The sequence below is a fragment of the Chaetodon trifascialis genome, chromosome 22, assembly GCF_039877785.1.
Source record: "Chaetodon trifascialis isolate fChaTrf1 chromosome 22, fChaTrf1.hap1, whole genome shotgun sequence".
Lineage (NCBI taxonomy): Eukaryota > Metazoa > Chordata > Actinopteri > Chaetodontiformes > Chaetodontidae > Chaetodon > Chaetodon trifascialis.
Window position 1 is genome coordinate 4,533,362 of NC_092077.1, and position 17,243 is coordinate 4,550,604.

The 17,243-nt window shown below is 44.2% G+C and overlaps 1 protein-coding gene across 3 annotated transcripts in view; it reads left to right on the forward strand.

Moving 5' to 3' along the window:
- Window positions 1-17,243, forward strand: part of scube1 (signal peptide, CUB domain, EGF-like 1) — an 88,573-nt gene that overhangs the window by 42,020 nt on the left and 29,310 nt on the right. For 2 of the 3 annotated variants that reach the window (XM_070991642.1, XM_070991644.1), the window contains 3 exons: window positions 2,898-3,026; window positions 5,375-5,491; window positions 11,312-11,401. In XM_070991642.1, the coding sequence (XP_070847743.1) occupies window positions 2,898-3,026; window positions 5,375-5,491; window positions 11,312-11,401 (336 nt within the window). The remainder of the gene's footprint in view (window positions 1-2,897; window positions 3,027-5,374; window positions 5,492-11,311; window positions 11,402-17,243) is intronic. The other variant, XM_070991643.1, reaches the window with a different exon arrangement.

A 17,243-nucleotide genomic window follows, 5' to 3' on the forward strand; every position in this document is an offset into this window, starting at 1 on the left:
GATGTTTGCTGACATGCTTGGAGAGATGATTAGTTTTATGTTGCCTCACTACCAACAATCTCCACCAGCATCGGAAACTTGTAGGAGAAAACACAAGCAGCTTAAGCTGATCAGTCACAACTCTTGTTGTCCCCATGTACAATCACTGTAGAAACTGTAACACAGAGCACATTTTTGAGGAGATGCATGTCAGCTGCGCTGCAGTCATGATGGCTTTGTGCTTTAGGTTTCATAGCTGCACTGTAAGGCCTTAACACACAATCATAAATTCCCCTTTGGGAGGAAGAAATCAAGAAGTCCTCCAAATTGATTGTAGGTGATTTGTAGCCGCCCTTTAGAATGACAAATAGAAGTGTTTTATGATCAGACGCCCCTATTGGCCGCATGACATCATTTGTCTGTGTCTTCCAAAACCATTTCATGTCTCTGGTGAAAAATAAATCAGTTTTATGTTCTGATCTGGGTAAGGCTTGGTTAGGTTTGGGGAAAGACCATGGTCTGGTTGAAATGGGTGGGTTAGGGTCAGGCTTATTATTGCTTTACCCCACATCTTCTTTAGAGGATGGTTTCCTATTAACAGGTGTACCTGGAGAAACTTTGGCAAAGAACAGAGGACAGTGGACAGAGGGACAAAATGATCATGTGCTTTTAAAGGAGATCATTTTGTTCATTTGATATAAAACATTCATCAGCATGTAATGAAATAAAGAAACCATCGTCTGTCAGTGAAGACATCTGATTGTGCCATGACTAGCAGACATCCATACTCTCCCAAACTAACTTTTCCAGTTCTTCCCAGAGCTCAGTAATATCTTTGGTTCCCTACTCACCTCTCTGAAGAGCATCGCCCCTCCATCCCCCACCTCCATGCTTCCTCCCCGAGCTCTTCTCCCCGATGATGAACATTTAATCACTGGCCTATTTCAGATATTATTGCCACAGTGTATTCTGTAAATCACCAGGATAGGAGGCCACATCAAGGAATGAAGGAATGAAGGGATCGGAAGATGAGAAGAAGGAGGAGGAGGGTTCACCAGCTGACAAGAGGAAGCCTCAGATCAGTGACAGCTCAGAAAATGGGCTGAGCAGGATCATGAATTAAGGCACAGGGCTTAATTAGTGCTGATGAAGATGAGGAAAAATGTCTGGATTTCAGTTTGGGAGAAAGTGGGATTTCAGAAAGCGTCAAACTGCCTTTTAGCTGTGAGGAAAAGCAAACAGTGGTCTGATGACCCTTGGCTGTTCGCCTCAGCCGGAGGATCGCGCTCGCTGTCGCAGACACCAGAGAAACCACAGGTCTTCAGTTACAAGTCTCCCCACTGTCTCTGAGCTTGTGTCACGATGACGCAGGAGGTTAAAGCTGTCAGTAGTGGAGTCCGTACAGTCACAGTAAACTCATCCTTCTGGGCATTAGGGATTTCTTGCGACAGGAGTTCCTTCATATAGATACGTTTTTTTCTTCGATACACCTCACCTACAATTATGAGTAGTGTATTATTCGCTTCATACACCCAGTTACAGGACCCTCCAGATCATGTGCAGAGCAACTGCCCCACATGCAGCTTCTCTGACTAACTGACAGCAGCTGGAAGGAGCATCTCACCTCCCAGCCGCTGTCAGTTAGTTTAGCCAATGCAACTCATATTTTAATAATATTCCCTCCTTCATTACAGCACATTTTGTAGCCAGGTCAATTTGTTTTGAAGGTTTGGCATCTGCCATATTGTTATCCTGAGTTGCTCTGTGTACATTGACACAGCTAAAAAAAAAAAGTGCTGTTATTCAGCTGACAAAATGAGTCTTCACTTGTGGGTTTATTGACTGAAGACCTCCCAGTAGAAGTAAAATGAGGGTCTCCAAAAAGTCAGTAGACTTCATCCTGAGGACCATGAATATATACATTTTGGGGAAATCTATCCAAAATCAAATCCTGATTCAGGTGATAATTCAGTGCATCAACATGGCATGTTGTCCATAAAGTTTGTCCATGCTTTGGGTAGCACGGTGGCTAAAGTGGTAACACTGTCGCCTCACAGCTAGATGGTCCCCAGTTCGGATCCCGCTGTGGCGCTGGTGGCGTGTCTTTGGTGCCTGCTGCTCGAGGAAAAAAGGGGCCTTTCTGTGTGGAGTTTGCATGTTTCCTCCGTAATAACCCCCACTAAAAACATGCAAGAAGATCACCACCTGACCAATGGTGACGAAAAAAGATGGGTCCCCGGGCGCGGGCACTGGCATCTTCTGGCAGCTGGCAGCCCACCGCTCCTGGTCTGCCGCGGAGGATCGACAGTCCAAGGATGGGTCAAATGCGGAAATATAATTTCACGAGAAGCATGGCGTGTAGTGTGCAACTAACTCACTGTGTGATGTGATGTGATCAATAAAGTATGTTTCTTCTTCTTCTTCTTAAAATAATGTCAAAGGCCCAAACACTATGAGTGATGCTTCCTACATGAACTATTAGGACGGGTAAAGGTGTCAGTGAGCCGCAGGTTGTCCTCTGTGTTCATCCTGCTGGTTTCAAGTTGGTAGAGAATGATTTTCTGTATTTCTCTGCACCAATCAGGAGCTGGCTACATTTGAAGTGTCTGTAAAATGTGATCAAACCACATCTGTCGAGTCATGATGAAGCAGATTAGCTTAACCTCTTCATAAATCATACTAAAGATTTTTTTTTACCTCTTTCTGTTGCTTATTTAGTCATGAATATTTCATGTTCTAGAGGAATACTTAAGATTTGAAGCCAAGTTTTCAGGGGCTTGCTTTCCACTACACAACTCTATGCCAGTGTTGATGATGACTTCTCAGCTGAATTCTCTTCTGTACAATCAGGTAAATGTTCCAGGGCTTTAAAAGGTGGTTAAAGTGTCTCTGTTGCTCTGTCCCTGTCCCCTGCACAGATGGGATGAACTGCATGAACAAGGACCACGGCTGCGCCCACATCTGCAGAGAAGCTCCAGGCAAAGGCGGGGTGTCGTGCGAGTGCCGGCCTGGCTTTGAGCTGGCCAAAAACCAGAAAGACTGCACATGTACGTATCACACCTGACCTGCAGCTCCCCCCACACACCCCCCAGGAACTGGCTGTGCTTTCAACCTCTAGCCTCCAATTTATATGTGGGGTTTGTTGTTCAATGGGCAGCCCACAGACGTAGGAGGTCTTGAAATCCTACATGTAGTCAAATGCGCTTGTGCGTAACACTTTCCATCATCTGTTAATCTTTAGTCAATTGACTTGTCACTTCATTTTACAATCCACATGGCAGCAAGGTATTAATAGTTTGTTTCATAGACTTGATTTTATTGAGGTTACGTACTGGTGTGATGAAGGATCTAAACTGTTCCTGTAATAAACATCTGTAATAGTAATGATGGACAAGTTCCAGTAGGCCTTCAGCGGTAAAATATGAGGGTGGACATTTAATACCAAAATCAGTTCAGCATTTCAGGCCAAACTAAAGGTGCTGAAGGATTCAGTAGAGAGAATTCATGTCTCTAACCCCCCCCTCGCCACTCCATCCCTGTTTCTCACTCTTCACGCCGAGTGCCTGCAGCCATGGAATTTAGGGCTGCTGTTTTTGAGGGGGAAAAAACAAGCTTTTAGTTACACTTTGTTTGGCAACACATCTTGTTCTCCTCTCAGACGGTGAGAGTGTAAAGATTGTGAAAGCCTCTGAAAGGCTCTAATGCGTCCCCCGCTGTGGTAATATTTCATTAGCGGCGAGGGACCCAGTGCTGTGCCGGCCTGTTGAGCATGGCGGCACAAGACGGTAGTAAACGAGTGATGAAAGAAATGGTAGTTATGTCTACAATGCCTCCACACACACACACATCTTCCCTTCTGTCTCCTCTCATGTCCTCTCTGTCCGTCTCCATTTTCACCTCTGTCCTCCATTTTCTCCCCGTTCTGTCTCCCACACCCGTCTCTCACTTTCTCATCCTTCCTGCTTCTGTTCATTTCTTTCCTACGCTTCTCTCTTCCTGCCTCCGCAGAGTCACAAAAAGATCCAAAAATGGTGCATGTAAGTGGACTGCAAAGTTCAGGAAAAGCTCCCGAAGAGTTCACTAAGTGTGTTTGTGCTTGCTTTTCCTTTTCACCCCAAGAACTGTGAAGATTAGGCAAATGAGGAGAAAGTAAAAACGTTGGACGGATCGCAAATGTCTCACATAATTAGTGTTTGATAGATCAGTTCTGTTTATAATGGCAATCTCCATCTCCAGAGTTTGTGGCCCATGACAAAGCACTACTTAGCTGGCTGTTTTTGGGCCAAGGAAGTAAAGCTGAAACCTGGTTTCTCTGGTGGATAAAAGCGAAGGTTTGCAGTGAAATCTCATCGTGGCTTCTCTTTCTCCTGTTTGCTTTTGTGCTTCTCTCCTCTACGCATGCATTCACTTTCTCACTCTTCCACAGCTTTTTTCATCCCTCTTGTTTTCACATTCTTTCTCGTTTTTCCTTTTTCAAGACATTCTTTTTTAGAAAGAATCTCTCGCCCGCTTGTTGTCTTTCTTTCTTCCTAAGGCCCATTTTTGACCTCAGAAAGTTTTCTAGGGTGTCAGGAAGCTTGTTCAGAATTTCACAACCTTGGCTGTATTTTAAACAAGTCCCAGTTTAACAAAGTCGACATTTTAACCCAACATATATCTAAATCTATAAGTGACAGATCAGAAAACCAGCCCAAAACAGAACATGACTCGACTACTGACTATTTCCAAATGTCCTGTACCCTTCACCCTAAAAAAAACAAAAATTAAACTCTTCCAAGAACTGAACATTAAAGGTGTCTGGGCTATTTATTAGTTATTTATTTTTAGACACGAATTTCTAGCAGTGTTATAAACAATAGAACATTCACTTTATACAGAATATGGAATGTGGAATTTTGCTCTCTCTCTTCTTCTTCTTCCCATCTTTATGCTTCCGTCTCCCTCTTTTTTCTACCTCTCTGCATCTAATTCTCCCCTTCTCTTTCTCTTTTCTCCCAGTTTTCCCTCGACTATAAGCCCTCTCTTTTCTTTTACTTCCACCCTCTCTCTCTTTTTCCTTCTTAATCCTCTTGCTCTGTATTCTTCTCATGTCTCCTTTTTCTACTACTCCCATTGTATCTTTTTCCTTCTGGATTTATGTCCCTCACCCTTTTTCTCTCTAGCTGTCATTGCCTCATACTCTCCATCATCGTCCTGTCAGGTCATATATCCAGTCGGGCATCATTTTGCTTCTTCATTGCTGCGCAGTATGAATATCCCTGTGGGGCTCCTTGCTGAACTGTCTTCCCATATCATTATTGTAGCTAAGTAGGGAATTAATGGACATTTACAACCTTGTGTTACTCATAATATACAAGCCAGGAGTAAGACTTGAATGTGTGTGTGTTGTCTTCAGTGACGTGTAACTATGGAAACGGCGGTTGCCAGCATACGTGTGACGACACGGACACGGGGCCGGTATGTGGCTGCCACCAGAAGTACGCCCTGCACTCAGACAGCAAGACCTGCATCGGTGAGTGACAACCAAGATGGCTTCCCAGCTCACACACACATACCCTGGAGCCCTCACAGCTGTTTGACAGTAACATCTGTTGTGTGATAGAAGGTCCTGGACAGTTTCAGTGTAGCAGAGATGATTTAAAAGACGAAAAGTAACAAAATGAGGACGTGAGGGGGGTTGGGGTTGGAGGTGGTGAGTTGGCAGATAGATCATCTCCTAGCTCCCCAAATTTCCTCTCCCCTTCCCCCGGCCTCGCCTTATTTAAACACCCCGTGCACAGAAGAGACAGGGAGCTGCTCGCACAAACACACACAGAGAAACAGCACTCTGATAGAATCCTATCCACATCCAGCTGTACCCACATTTAGATATGTATATAATCAGTCAGCACTGTCAGTAATGAAGTGGATGAGGTTTTATTGTAGCCCTGCTGCTGACAAGAAATGCTGTCAGGGAAAAAAAAAAAGCAAAAATGAGACCTTATTCAGTCAATATAGTCCAACTGCATACACACTTTGTTCAGCATCTAACCTGCATTAGTCGTGTAAACAATTGTCTTAGCGTTTATAACCTCAGTAGATTCCAAAAAAGAGCAAATAATAAATGGATGAATGAAACATAATGATAATTCCAATTAGATTCACTTTTTGCACGAGCTGAAATCAAGTCAAGAAAAATGTAAAATCATTGCACACAGTGGGTGCAAGCTTGACGTTCTCCACTTCAAGAGGTTCATCCTTTTCTTCAGATCTTAGCCAAAGACTTAGCAGCTAGCTTGAAAACTGAGCGAGTGGGCCTTATTGCCCTGACCCGAGCTGCTCGGGCTGCTCACAAACTCTGCATCAGTAAGACTGACGGACTGGTAGAGCTGTCTCACTGTGGATGCAAACACGTCCATAGAGCTGCATTTTATGGCGAAAAGCCCACAGAGTGCTGGTGGGTAGGAATATCATTTTATTCAAGTGGTCCTGTGTTATAGATTTGACTTTTTACAGCCTTGAAAATGCAAATCTTATGCTTCTCTTAACCACTGAGTTTCCCAAGCATTCCTTTAGTATCCGATGGCTAAGAAAGAGGCGGCACTTTTTTTTAGAAGCAAAGCAAACTGCAGCAGGGCGCTAAGTAAATCAGAATGTACAGGGCACAAATAGAAAAGCTGTCTCCATCTTCTCTCCCACATAAGCATCTATGTGTCAAACACACAAACACTACGATAACGCCCAAAGTGAGTCCTGGAGGGAGTATCACAGTGGTGAAGTGTCACTGCCAAGAAATGAGCAGTAATATGTTTTGAGTATTAGAGAAATGACTGAGTTGGCTGGTGGAAAATGAATGACTGACACATCTCCCAGTCTGGCTCTGAAAAACTCATTCATCATGTCAGAACTCAGCGAGCGCAGCCAGCTACCAGCAGGCAGCTTTCTCTGCCCAAACTGGCCATTTGTAAATGGCTGTCAACAGAAGCATGCCTCCACGTCCTGGCAGTCACATAGAGGACATTTCTATTCATCTTGCTATTTCTCTAATCAGTAGAGGATGAATGAGGCATTCCAGGTAAGTGGAGTTGTTCATAACTCTGTATTCTCCACCTCCTTCCTGCTGATATAAATGTAGGAACTAGTTTGTAGAACCTAAAAGCAGTTTTCATCACCACCTCTTTGCTGTCGTAGCCGGTCTGCTGCAGCTTGTTCCAGTCACATTGGTTGTAGTTTGGCCTCTCTCGGGCCTGTTATCTAAGGTATTGATAATTTGTGCACACATTTTTGTAATTTGCACCCTCAAATTAATTCATTCAAAACAATCACCCAATTTGTGTAAATTCTTTTTGTCAGCTGAATTGTAGCATTGCCCTCACATTACTAAGATGCATAAATGTTCCTGAGTAAAGCAGTACTAAATAAACAAAGCAGTCCAGACATGCACAAGTTAAATCTGACTGTTGGGTTTGATACAGTTTTATGTTGATTTTGGAATATGTTAGGCAGATGTATTTAACATATTGGCTGAAACTCAATGTGTTCTGTTCTTTCTTCGTTGTGTTGACTTTATTAATTTGAAGGTATGAAATAAACAACTATGCGCACAACTTATAAAAATGTACATCTAATATGTATTCTGGCTCAGGTGATAGCCATCTCTGTAAATAACAACAAATGTATTAAGACAAGTGATTGTGGCTGACTTGTCCAGTATCCCACACTGTAACACTTATGGACAGACATACATTGAACAGTTCATGTAAACACGTAGGTGCAGGCCTTTGGTTTCAGGTGGGACCAAAACACCTACAAAAAGGAAGGTCTCTGTCCTTTTGTGTTGTTTGTCAAGAGCCAGTAGGAAATCTAATTCAATTACAGAAAACCTCCCAGAAATCCAGGATTAATGGGTGGAATGAGATGGAGTTTGACATCTGATAGCCAGAGGTTCTTCAAACTTGGAAAGGTTAGCTTGACAAAATGAACCGAGACCAAACCACAGTCTGGACTGGTGTCATGTTTGGCTGTTTCCTCAAGTATTCAGAATTGATACAAACACCAGAAAAGGTGTTCATGGCAGTTCATTGTAGGCAGAAATCCCCAAAGCAATAATCACTGAAGTTCAGAGTTTGGAATCAGAATGAGACTCCCTTGCTGCCAGAATCCGTAACCTGGCAGGACGACAAGTCACCAAATTTCTGTCCAATAAATGAGCTGCTTGGGAGTCTGTGTAACTTTTGTTTACAAGTTTGGGTTGATTTGTAATAGGCAATGAAAACCTGAAAGAACCAAATTAAAAAAATCTTTTCCATGTGGTGAAAACCAAAGAAAGCAAAGTGTGATTTAACACTTGGTTACATGTAATCTGATGAGATTATAACCACCTGCAGAAGAAACATCTCATTCCTGACCGTGAACTGAGAAACATGTCAGGATGATGTCAATGCTGCTCATCTCCCACATGGACACACAATGATCTGATGTCATTTTGCTGCTGTGTTCAAACACTGGAAACACCTCCCTCACTCTCGCTCTGTCTGTCTGTCTGTCTGTCTGTCTGTCTGTCTGTCTGTCTGTCTGTCTGTCTGTCTGTTACCCTCACCACTCGAGCAGATTGCTGCTTTCTGGCAGCTCCAGGTTTTGATTGCCAATAACCCCTTTTTCTTTCCAGCTGCTTTGAAGAATTGAAACACACCGTCAAGGAAAGACTCCGAAGAGGAAGCAGAATGGGAGCGAGCGGGAACCCTCCTGTCCCTCCTTTCCCAATGTCTTGTGCCCTTTTTCCCTCTCTGTCTCCCTCTCTTGTCTCTCTTCATACTTTGACAAGAGAAAGGACCTCTGTATCTGTGGTCTGAGTGTCCCAAATGCTCTAGGGGCCTGCCTTTAACCCCCTCCCCACCCTCCCCTTTACCCTTTCTATGTAGCGCTGTCCTTCTGCTCCTCCTTCCTCCCTCCTCCTCCTGCTCTCTGGTGATAGTACCTGATTGCCTGTCTTGTCTGAGCATCCATGTTAAAACCAAATCAGGTGGATTTAGAGGATTAATCCTCAGTGCACAAGAGGAAAGAGTGACTCTGGGTTGGGGGAGGGAGGGGGCCACGTTTTAGCCTCGGTGGTTAAAAACAGACGTCTCAATTGCAGCCTGATCTTAGGTACAGCTCCCACGAACCTAACCTCCTCGTCCTCCAGCTCTCTCAATACCACCTCATCCTTCACCTCCTCACAAGTCCCAAATAAAAAGCAACCGACTCGTCGAAATACCTGCCCACATCCTCATCCGTCAGCCCCCTCTCTTACACCATTCACCTCAATAGAGAGATAGAGAGGCAGGGACCTTTCTTCACTCTTATAACATGCCATTTCTCCTGCATGTGTCCACTCACATCGTCCATTTGTCTGCCCGCGCTTCTTTCACTAATCTTTCTGTCTGTCTTCCTGTCCAGCTGCATGGGAAAGCCTGTGCTATATTTGAATGGTCACCCTTTCTTTTTTTTTAACTGAAGTACATTTTTATTGTTGTTGTTGTTTTTAGCGACCCTGGTCTTTCTGTTTCCTTCCAGTGCATTGGTTTTTACCATTCTCGTGCTAGCTGTAGTAGTGTAGAGTGGTTTAACTCTTCCCCCTCCTTGTCCTATGTAGGTCTGGCTGTCTAAAATACTACCCTCTCTGTGGGCCTCCGACAACCGCTTAGTCCCACAGACTCTTTAGTAGTGAGTGGGACTCTTCTCTTCCCACCCCTTCTCAACCTGTCTTACACATCCACCCCTCACACACACACACACACACACACACACACGCACACACTCACATTTTATCTCCCTCTTTGACAGTTTTTTTCACACACTCAAGCAAGCAGACGGTCAAAAGCATGCACACTGGTATGCACAAGCATTCGATTCAACAATCGCACTCTCACACACGCATTCACACAGCCACATTTCACCCGTTAGCTGAGCACCAGAAAGCCCCCATTCATCCCTGAGTGTACTTCAGAGAGTCCTCCACTTTGTCCATCATGCGCCTGAGAGAAAACGGTAGTGGGCCGGGCCTGGGGAATGGAAGGGACATTAATTACCCCCATATGCAACCCCCCCACCCCACCCCTCATCATCCCATAGGTCTGTGTGTGTGTGTACATCAAAGCCCAGTCCTATTGCGGCAAGTGGTGTCCATTCAGAGAGCGATGCTCATTCAGGCCCTAATGACTCAGGCCCCAGTAAAAAGCAGCCTTCCTCTCCCAGCCCATCATCAAACCCTCAATCCCCAACACCGCACCTCACGCATGCCATATTAACAGCGACCTCACCCCCTCCTTCAATCATCGCCATCACCACCGCCACCTTCCTCCCTCTCCCCCATCACCTTCCTCCCTCCACCCCTCCGCTGCCCAGCTTTGGGAACTTGGTTTTTCCAGCGTTGACTGTTAAAGCCAGTTGTGATGTGTTCCATAGACAAACAGGCAACCAGCGCTGCCCCAGACTACCTCCTCCTGCTTTTTGATTTCTCCGCATGCCCCCCCTACACTCCCCCTTCAAATCCCATTTCTCAGTGTGTGCACCCCTCCTTCCCTCATATACCTCTCCCATTGTGGGTCATGATGGGACTGATTCTGTGTTGTTCCATCCCTCTCTTCCTAGTTCTCTTTTCCTGCTCTGGTCATCATTCCCTCTTGATCATTCGGCCATTGCTCGCTTCTTCGAGCACCTCCCTCTGTTTCTGACTTCTCGTCCTCCCTTCCCTCTCTTTCTTGTTGTCATCATCACCCCCTTTTTCTTTGCTTCTGTCTCTGTGCCCACATTTAAGGCAGCTTGTCTTGGAAATGTTGGATGTGTATCCTCCCCTACCTCCCTTTCTCCTTTTCCTCCTCCATCCTAACGCAAGGGAATCATTGCTGACAAAGTGCGGCTGTTTGATATGGAAGACAGAAACTCCATCGGCGGCAACATCAACGTCAACATCAGAATTAAACTCCCCTTTAACGGACACCCCAGTCCCACTCCATCCCCAAACCCCACACCTCTACCTGTCTTTTTGAAAACTTTTTTCATATGTAAGCCCTCAACTTCCTCCCCTCCCCTTCCCTACCTACCTACTTGCCTACCTACCGCTTCATTTTGTAAGCTACACACTGATACTGATCATTTTCATTTATTTTGTTTTGTTCTTTTGTTTGCTCTGGGGGATTTATCATTTGTTTGGGGATTAACACTCTAACAGGGATTTTGGCGCTTCTTCATCGCTTCTTGCTTCTTGGCTTTGGTTTTTTGCTCAAACGCCAAGAGGGGCTGAAGGTCTGGTCATTTGGGCTTCTCATTAACCTGCTGCTCACTGTTTGTCCCCTTGTCACTTGTGTTTTAGAGAAAGATGAGGCTGCAATTGAGAGCTCTGAGTTCAATGCCACGTCAGTAGCTGATGTGGACAAGCGGGTGAAACGGCGGCTACTTATGGGTAACTCTTTTCTTCCTCTTTCTATGTGTTGCCATGGCGCTTGTGCTTGTATCCCCGACTCCACTCCTCTCCGTTCTTCCTCGTCCTCCTCTCTTTGTCTTTATTTTGTTCATCTTTTTTTTGTAAACTTCTTTTGATGCCCAATGTGTCTACTCCCACAGTCGCAGTTTTGTTGCAACAGTATCTAACGTGATGAAAACGGAGTAAAAGAGGTCGCTGTTTCCCTTTAAACCCTTCCTCCCTAACTCTATCTACCAAATTTCTGGATGGCTCTAAGGTTTTCTCAGTGACTAACATTTACTTTCCCAGCTGCACCTTGCTCCAAATGTTTTGTGCCCCATTCCCCTCAGTTTTGGATTACCCATGATACCTTACGGGCAAAACAAAATACCCGAAAAGGTCGGAGAACCAGCTTGGCCCATGATTACACAACTATGCCATGAAAGTGAATCAAGGCTAAAGTCAGCAGACTGGACAACCCTGTCACCAAATGTATGCGTGTTCTTTTTCATGGTAAAGACCTCAATCACACATTAGGTGTGTCTTTTGAGATTGCATCAATGTCTGTTCTTTGGGTGGGCAATTGCAAGTGAAACAGACAACATTAGTCAAATACTCCTTTTGTTGCTGAGGGGCTGCATGAAACAAACTCAGGAGCTCCAGGGATCCTTGGATCACAGTGTAGGAACCACTGGTCAAGCCTGATCTGTGTTTATCTTTGGGTGTTGTATTCCTACTAAAAATGCCATTGGAGTTTTCAGGACTTCTATTTGTAGGTAGGCCATGATTTTGTTTCTGAACAACTGCACCATGCCTTCAACCCATCTTTAAATAAATTAATGAGTGTTTTTCCTATGGCTTGATCAATCAGACTTACCCAGACTTACTCAAATGGGTGTTTCAGTCAAAGTTTTTATTTCTTTTTCTGAAGCACCACTTCCATTCTCTGCTGTTTGAATTTCACCTTTCCTTTATTTTCTAAGACAAAGGTACGTCGAAAATTCCTCCTGGTTTCCGGAATTCCAAAATGATGCTCTGTACAGTCTATAGCCAATTAAACCTCAATCCAGACAAGTTTCATTTCAGCAGGTTCTAGCCAGTGTGTCTTGGAGGAAGAGTGGAGAATTTGATTTAGGGACACTTCCTCGTCCCTCCTCAACCTCTCTGACCTTCTCTCTCCTCCCTTGATTACCTTTTAACTGAATATTTTATTTCTTCTCTCTAAACCATGCTTCACCTCCTCTTGTACCAGCATGCCACCTGTCTTAATGGCATTCCACTTTGTAACCTGTAGTTTTCCGGGACTGCCCAGTTGTAGGTCATGTACACCTCACTTGAAAAATCCTACCATTAGAGATTAAGGCTATTAATCTCTACATGGAAGTTTTCAAATCAACCCCTTTACAGTGAGATCAGGATCAGCCACAGCAGAAGGATCTGGTTAGTGATGCAGAGTGTTGTTAAAGAGATTTCAGACTTAACCTTGGCCCCAGGTTTGAAAAGCTCTGCTGCCTCCAGATTTGAAGCAATGGATAAATTTAATTTGAGGTTGCTTCACAATGCTTCATGGGTAGCTGTGGCTCAGCGGGTAGAGTGGGTTTGATCCCCAGCTCATACTGAAGTGTCCTTGGGGAAGACACTAAACTCCCAATTGCTTCTATGGTAGCTTGCTGCCATCAATGTGTCAGTGTGTCAATTAGAGTCAAATTTATAATGCACTTTGGATTAAAGTGCTGTATTAATGTCCATGTAGTCCAAACCATATTGTTTACTAAAAGGTAATAAAGTGTGTGCAAGTTAACGGTTCATTTATCTTAATAGCAAATGTATTAGTAGCAGTACATTGAACTTGCAGTGACAGACATGTTGAATTTGGAATTCATGGACAAGGATGAACAGTAATTCATGTACTAATGGATCTGGATACCAAACTAACCCTAGTAGTGAAATTACCACTGGTGTCTGTGTTTTAGTTAAACAGTGATTCACGTTTGAATGTGTGCCTCCATCATGCTCATATGCATGAACGAACGTGTACATGCATGCGGTGGCTGAGAGCACAGAGGCCATTCCGATGCAGCACTGGCACAGCCTGAACAGCATCAGTATGCTAGATTTGACACTGCTATCTGTTTGTCTGCTTCCTCTGACACGCGGCGCTCCCGTCTCTGCCCCCACCGCCATCACACAACACAGACAACACACTGATCAAGACGAATGGAGCTGCAACTAAGGCTCTAATGAAAAGCTGCTGCTGAGATGAGGACAGCCTAGAGAAGGAGAAGGAGTGAGACGGAAAGGAAAGCGAGGGCAGTGTAGAGGAGGGAGCGTGGGTGATGATGAACAAGTAATTCTAAGACATTTCGTGATGTTGATATTGAAGGAATAGCTTAACCCGGAGCCAGGTGCCAGACACATGTGAGCGAAGTGTCAAAAGAGAGACTCAGAGGTGCTACAGTGGCTGTGGCCCTGGATTCCAAATAAACTATCATGTCAGGACAGATGGAGCTAAGATGAGGTGTGTGTATGTGTGTGTGCACTGGGTGTATCCATATAGCTTGATTACAGGCCAGAGCTATGCTGACTGACGGCTGATTTAGTTGCCCATCACGGGGCAAAAGGGGATCTTGTTGAGTGCTGAAAGGTGATCGTGCTACTCTCACCTTTTACAGCAGTGCAGCAGTTGTTGTAACTTGGCATGATGCTTTAGTTTACACAGTGCACATGGTTTTCTCTCTCATGCTCTCCAGCTTTAATCAATAGAACATGTGTCCTCCTCTCACGCAAAGAGCAGTTTGCAGCGGTCAGCGTTTCCATGCGAGGAGTGTGATGGACATGTGTATACTTGCTGTCGTCCCCCTCATTCCTCTGCCCCTCACTGACATATTGTAATCCCTGCAGATGAAGCTGCAGCCCTCCATCGGACTGCAAGAGGAGAGTTTTATTCAGTTGTTTTCATCTTACTAGCCTCCACTCACCTTTAATGTTTTGCCAGTTCCCTCTTCCTCCTTTCATGTTGATTTCATCTATAATCAAAGCGCCCAGTGACTGATCTTTGTCATCTAAGTGGGCCTAATACACTGCACTTGATAATGCTAACAACTCAAGAGGTTCATTCCAAAATGAGACATTTTATACCCAATAGTGAACAAACTAAGTCATTTTGTAAAACTAATGCATGTATAAATGTACATGATGTTCAGGTGAATCCATTGAACCACAGAGTTGCTAACCTGCCAGTGGCGTGTCCAGACTTTTTAGGCTGGGGTGGCCCAAGTGGGAGCACTTATTTTTGCTGGGGTTGTCTGAAGTGCCGTGCAAATGCATGCACGCACACACACACACACAGAATAGCATTCATTTACCATTTCTCATATCTGCTTTAATTACTAAAATTATTTCACTGTTACACCTTACATTCCTGTTTATATATATATTTTTTAGAGTACATACATTTAGCTGATGCATTTATCCAAAGCAACTTCCAGTAAATGCATTTTAAAGACTGAAAAGATACCAGTCACAACACAACAAAGTGGCAGCATACAAATACAACATAAAGCTTCCATACTTTATTCTTTAAATCCTCAAAAAGAAGTTGTACCTCCCAAAGAAAACGTTGTACAAAAACAGAGATGAATATTCAAAAATTCTCATCAGACAGGTGGTTCAAGATAGCACAGATAGCTAATCATGCTTAAGGATAAGGGGATGGCATTTGTCTGGCCAGTCAGATTTCAGGGGTGGTCTGTGCCACCCCAGGACCCCCTTTTGGACCAACCCTGCAACGTGCATAATCCTGGTGACACAAGGATGGAAGTGGCACAATTTTACTCATAATCTGTTTCTTCCTTCTTCAACAAAAAATAAGTGTAGGTTCGCATGTCTGTACTGTAAATATGAAGCTACAACCAAGAGGAAGTTAGCTTAGCTTAGCATAAAGACTGGAAAGTGGGAGAAACAGCTAGCCTGGTTCTTGTGGAGTCTTGGTGTCAAGTGAGGTTTTTAGTGAACCAGTGCAGACTCAAAAAATAGTGACTAGTAAATAATTAGAAAGGTGTCACATTTGTCATCTAACAAGACAAGAAAAAAAGTGTATTTTGAAATATGTTGAACTACGTCTTTAATCTTTGCACTGATTGCAAGAATTCATTGACATATCTGCTGGACCAAAAATCAAACAATGTATCAAAGTTTATTTCTGAATAAAAAGAAATCCTAAAAACCAAGCAGTACTTTTAGTATGTTTTATTGCTTATTGGCCTTCTCTCAGCTGTTCCCTTCACTTTGTGAACAGTGTAGAAAATCTACCAACTTTTGCAAGTGTGGTCACAAAAAATGCAGGAGAAATTTTGATACAATTTGCATAGAACCCACCAAAGAATGACAAAAGATTAAACAAACAGGATGAACTATGTGAACCCCCAAATTATGTTGATGCAGAAATATGCCCTGCCACACACAAACCGGGCGAGGACAGAAATATGCGAGGTTAGACGGAGGGTGTAGAGGCTGGGAGGTGGCTGAGGGGGGTACGAGGAGCTTGTCCGGTACATCAATCAGGCCGGCGGTGCGTCTATGTTCCCGCACTTGGTCTGGCCCTGGGGCTGGGCTGGGCGTGGCCTGGAGAGACAGGGGCTCAGAGCAGGTCTGTGCTCACCCTCAGCTAATGATAGGGCCCACTGTACTCAGTATAAATCACTCTGACCCATAAACACCACCTCCACACGCATCAAGTCTACTCACATCCACTTTTATCTTCTCACTCAAAAGTCTTATTGACTGCATACACCTGTGCAGGCACATAGACCATAACCTTAAGTTATCAGTTAATATAAATTCTTTCACACACACGACAGAGATCCATGGTGGTGAGTGGAGAGAGGACAGTGCTCTGCTGTCATACCCCACAGGGCCCATCAGACAGGCTGCCTGGATGATGGAGTGTCTCTCTTTCCAGCCTTCCTTCCTCTCCTATTTTTTTTTTTTAATCGTTTGCTATTTGGCCTCAGAACTTCTCCAGTGAGAGCACCAGACATGCAAAGGATTGCAAATGATGAACACAGAGCTTTGACGGATAAACACAGCGAGGAACGAATGCGGGCTAGAAAACAGAGATTAAGGGAAGAAGCCGTGAGATTGATGTTGTTTGGAGCTGCATGAAGAAACACAAACAAATCTACAAATACCTTCCTGTTTCGTGATAGAAAGCATCAGCCATGTTGGCTCCGATGCGTTTGTGACTCTGCATTCTGAAAGGGCATTATGCTAATGCCTTGACCTCTAGATGTGGATGTGTTTGCCAGCCTGAAAGAGCCTTTCCTATTTCCCTCCTCACTCCTCTCGGGCACACAATCTCCTGGCATTTTAATTAAATGGGAAAAGCTGCCAAAAAGGAATGGAACATCCTTGATTTACACGCTGCTGTTGTCCAGCAAAAGCCTTTGAATTCCAAATGTCAACTTTTTGGAGCAACTAACATTTATCTGATTATTCGTTTTCGAGAAATTTCTCTCCTAACCTGTGCACTCATTCACACAACAGCAATATGTAGGACTTGGATTTTCTCTGGAATTACTTAAGTCAAACCCAACAAAAGCAGAACAGCCAGTAAGTGAAACTTCCTTATTAGGTGTAGTTTTATTGAATCCTTTTCAACAAACATGAGTCAACGTCAAATTTCAGCCTCCTCAGCACTTCTCGAGACCCATTGGGAAAGTGTGTGCTGAGCTTTGCTAAAGCAACAGCGGCTGGGCAGGTGAGCTAGAGTTACCATGAGCTCGTGTTTGTCTTGGGATCAGCTCAGGCAATATTCACAAGTCCGAGCAAACCTTATCTACGC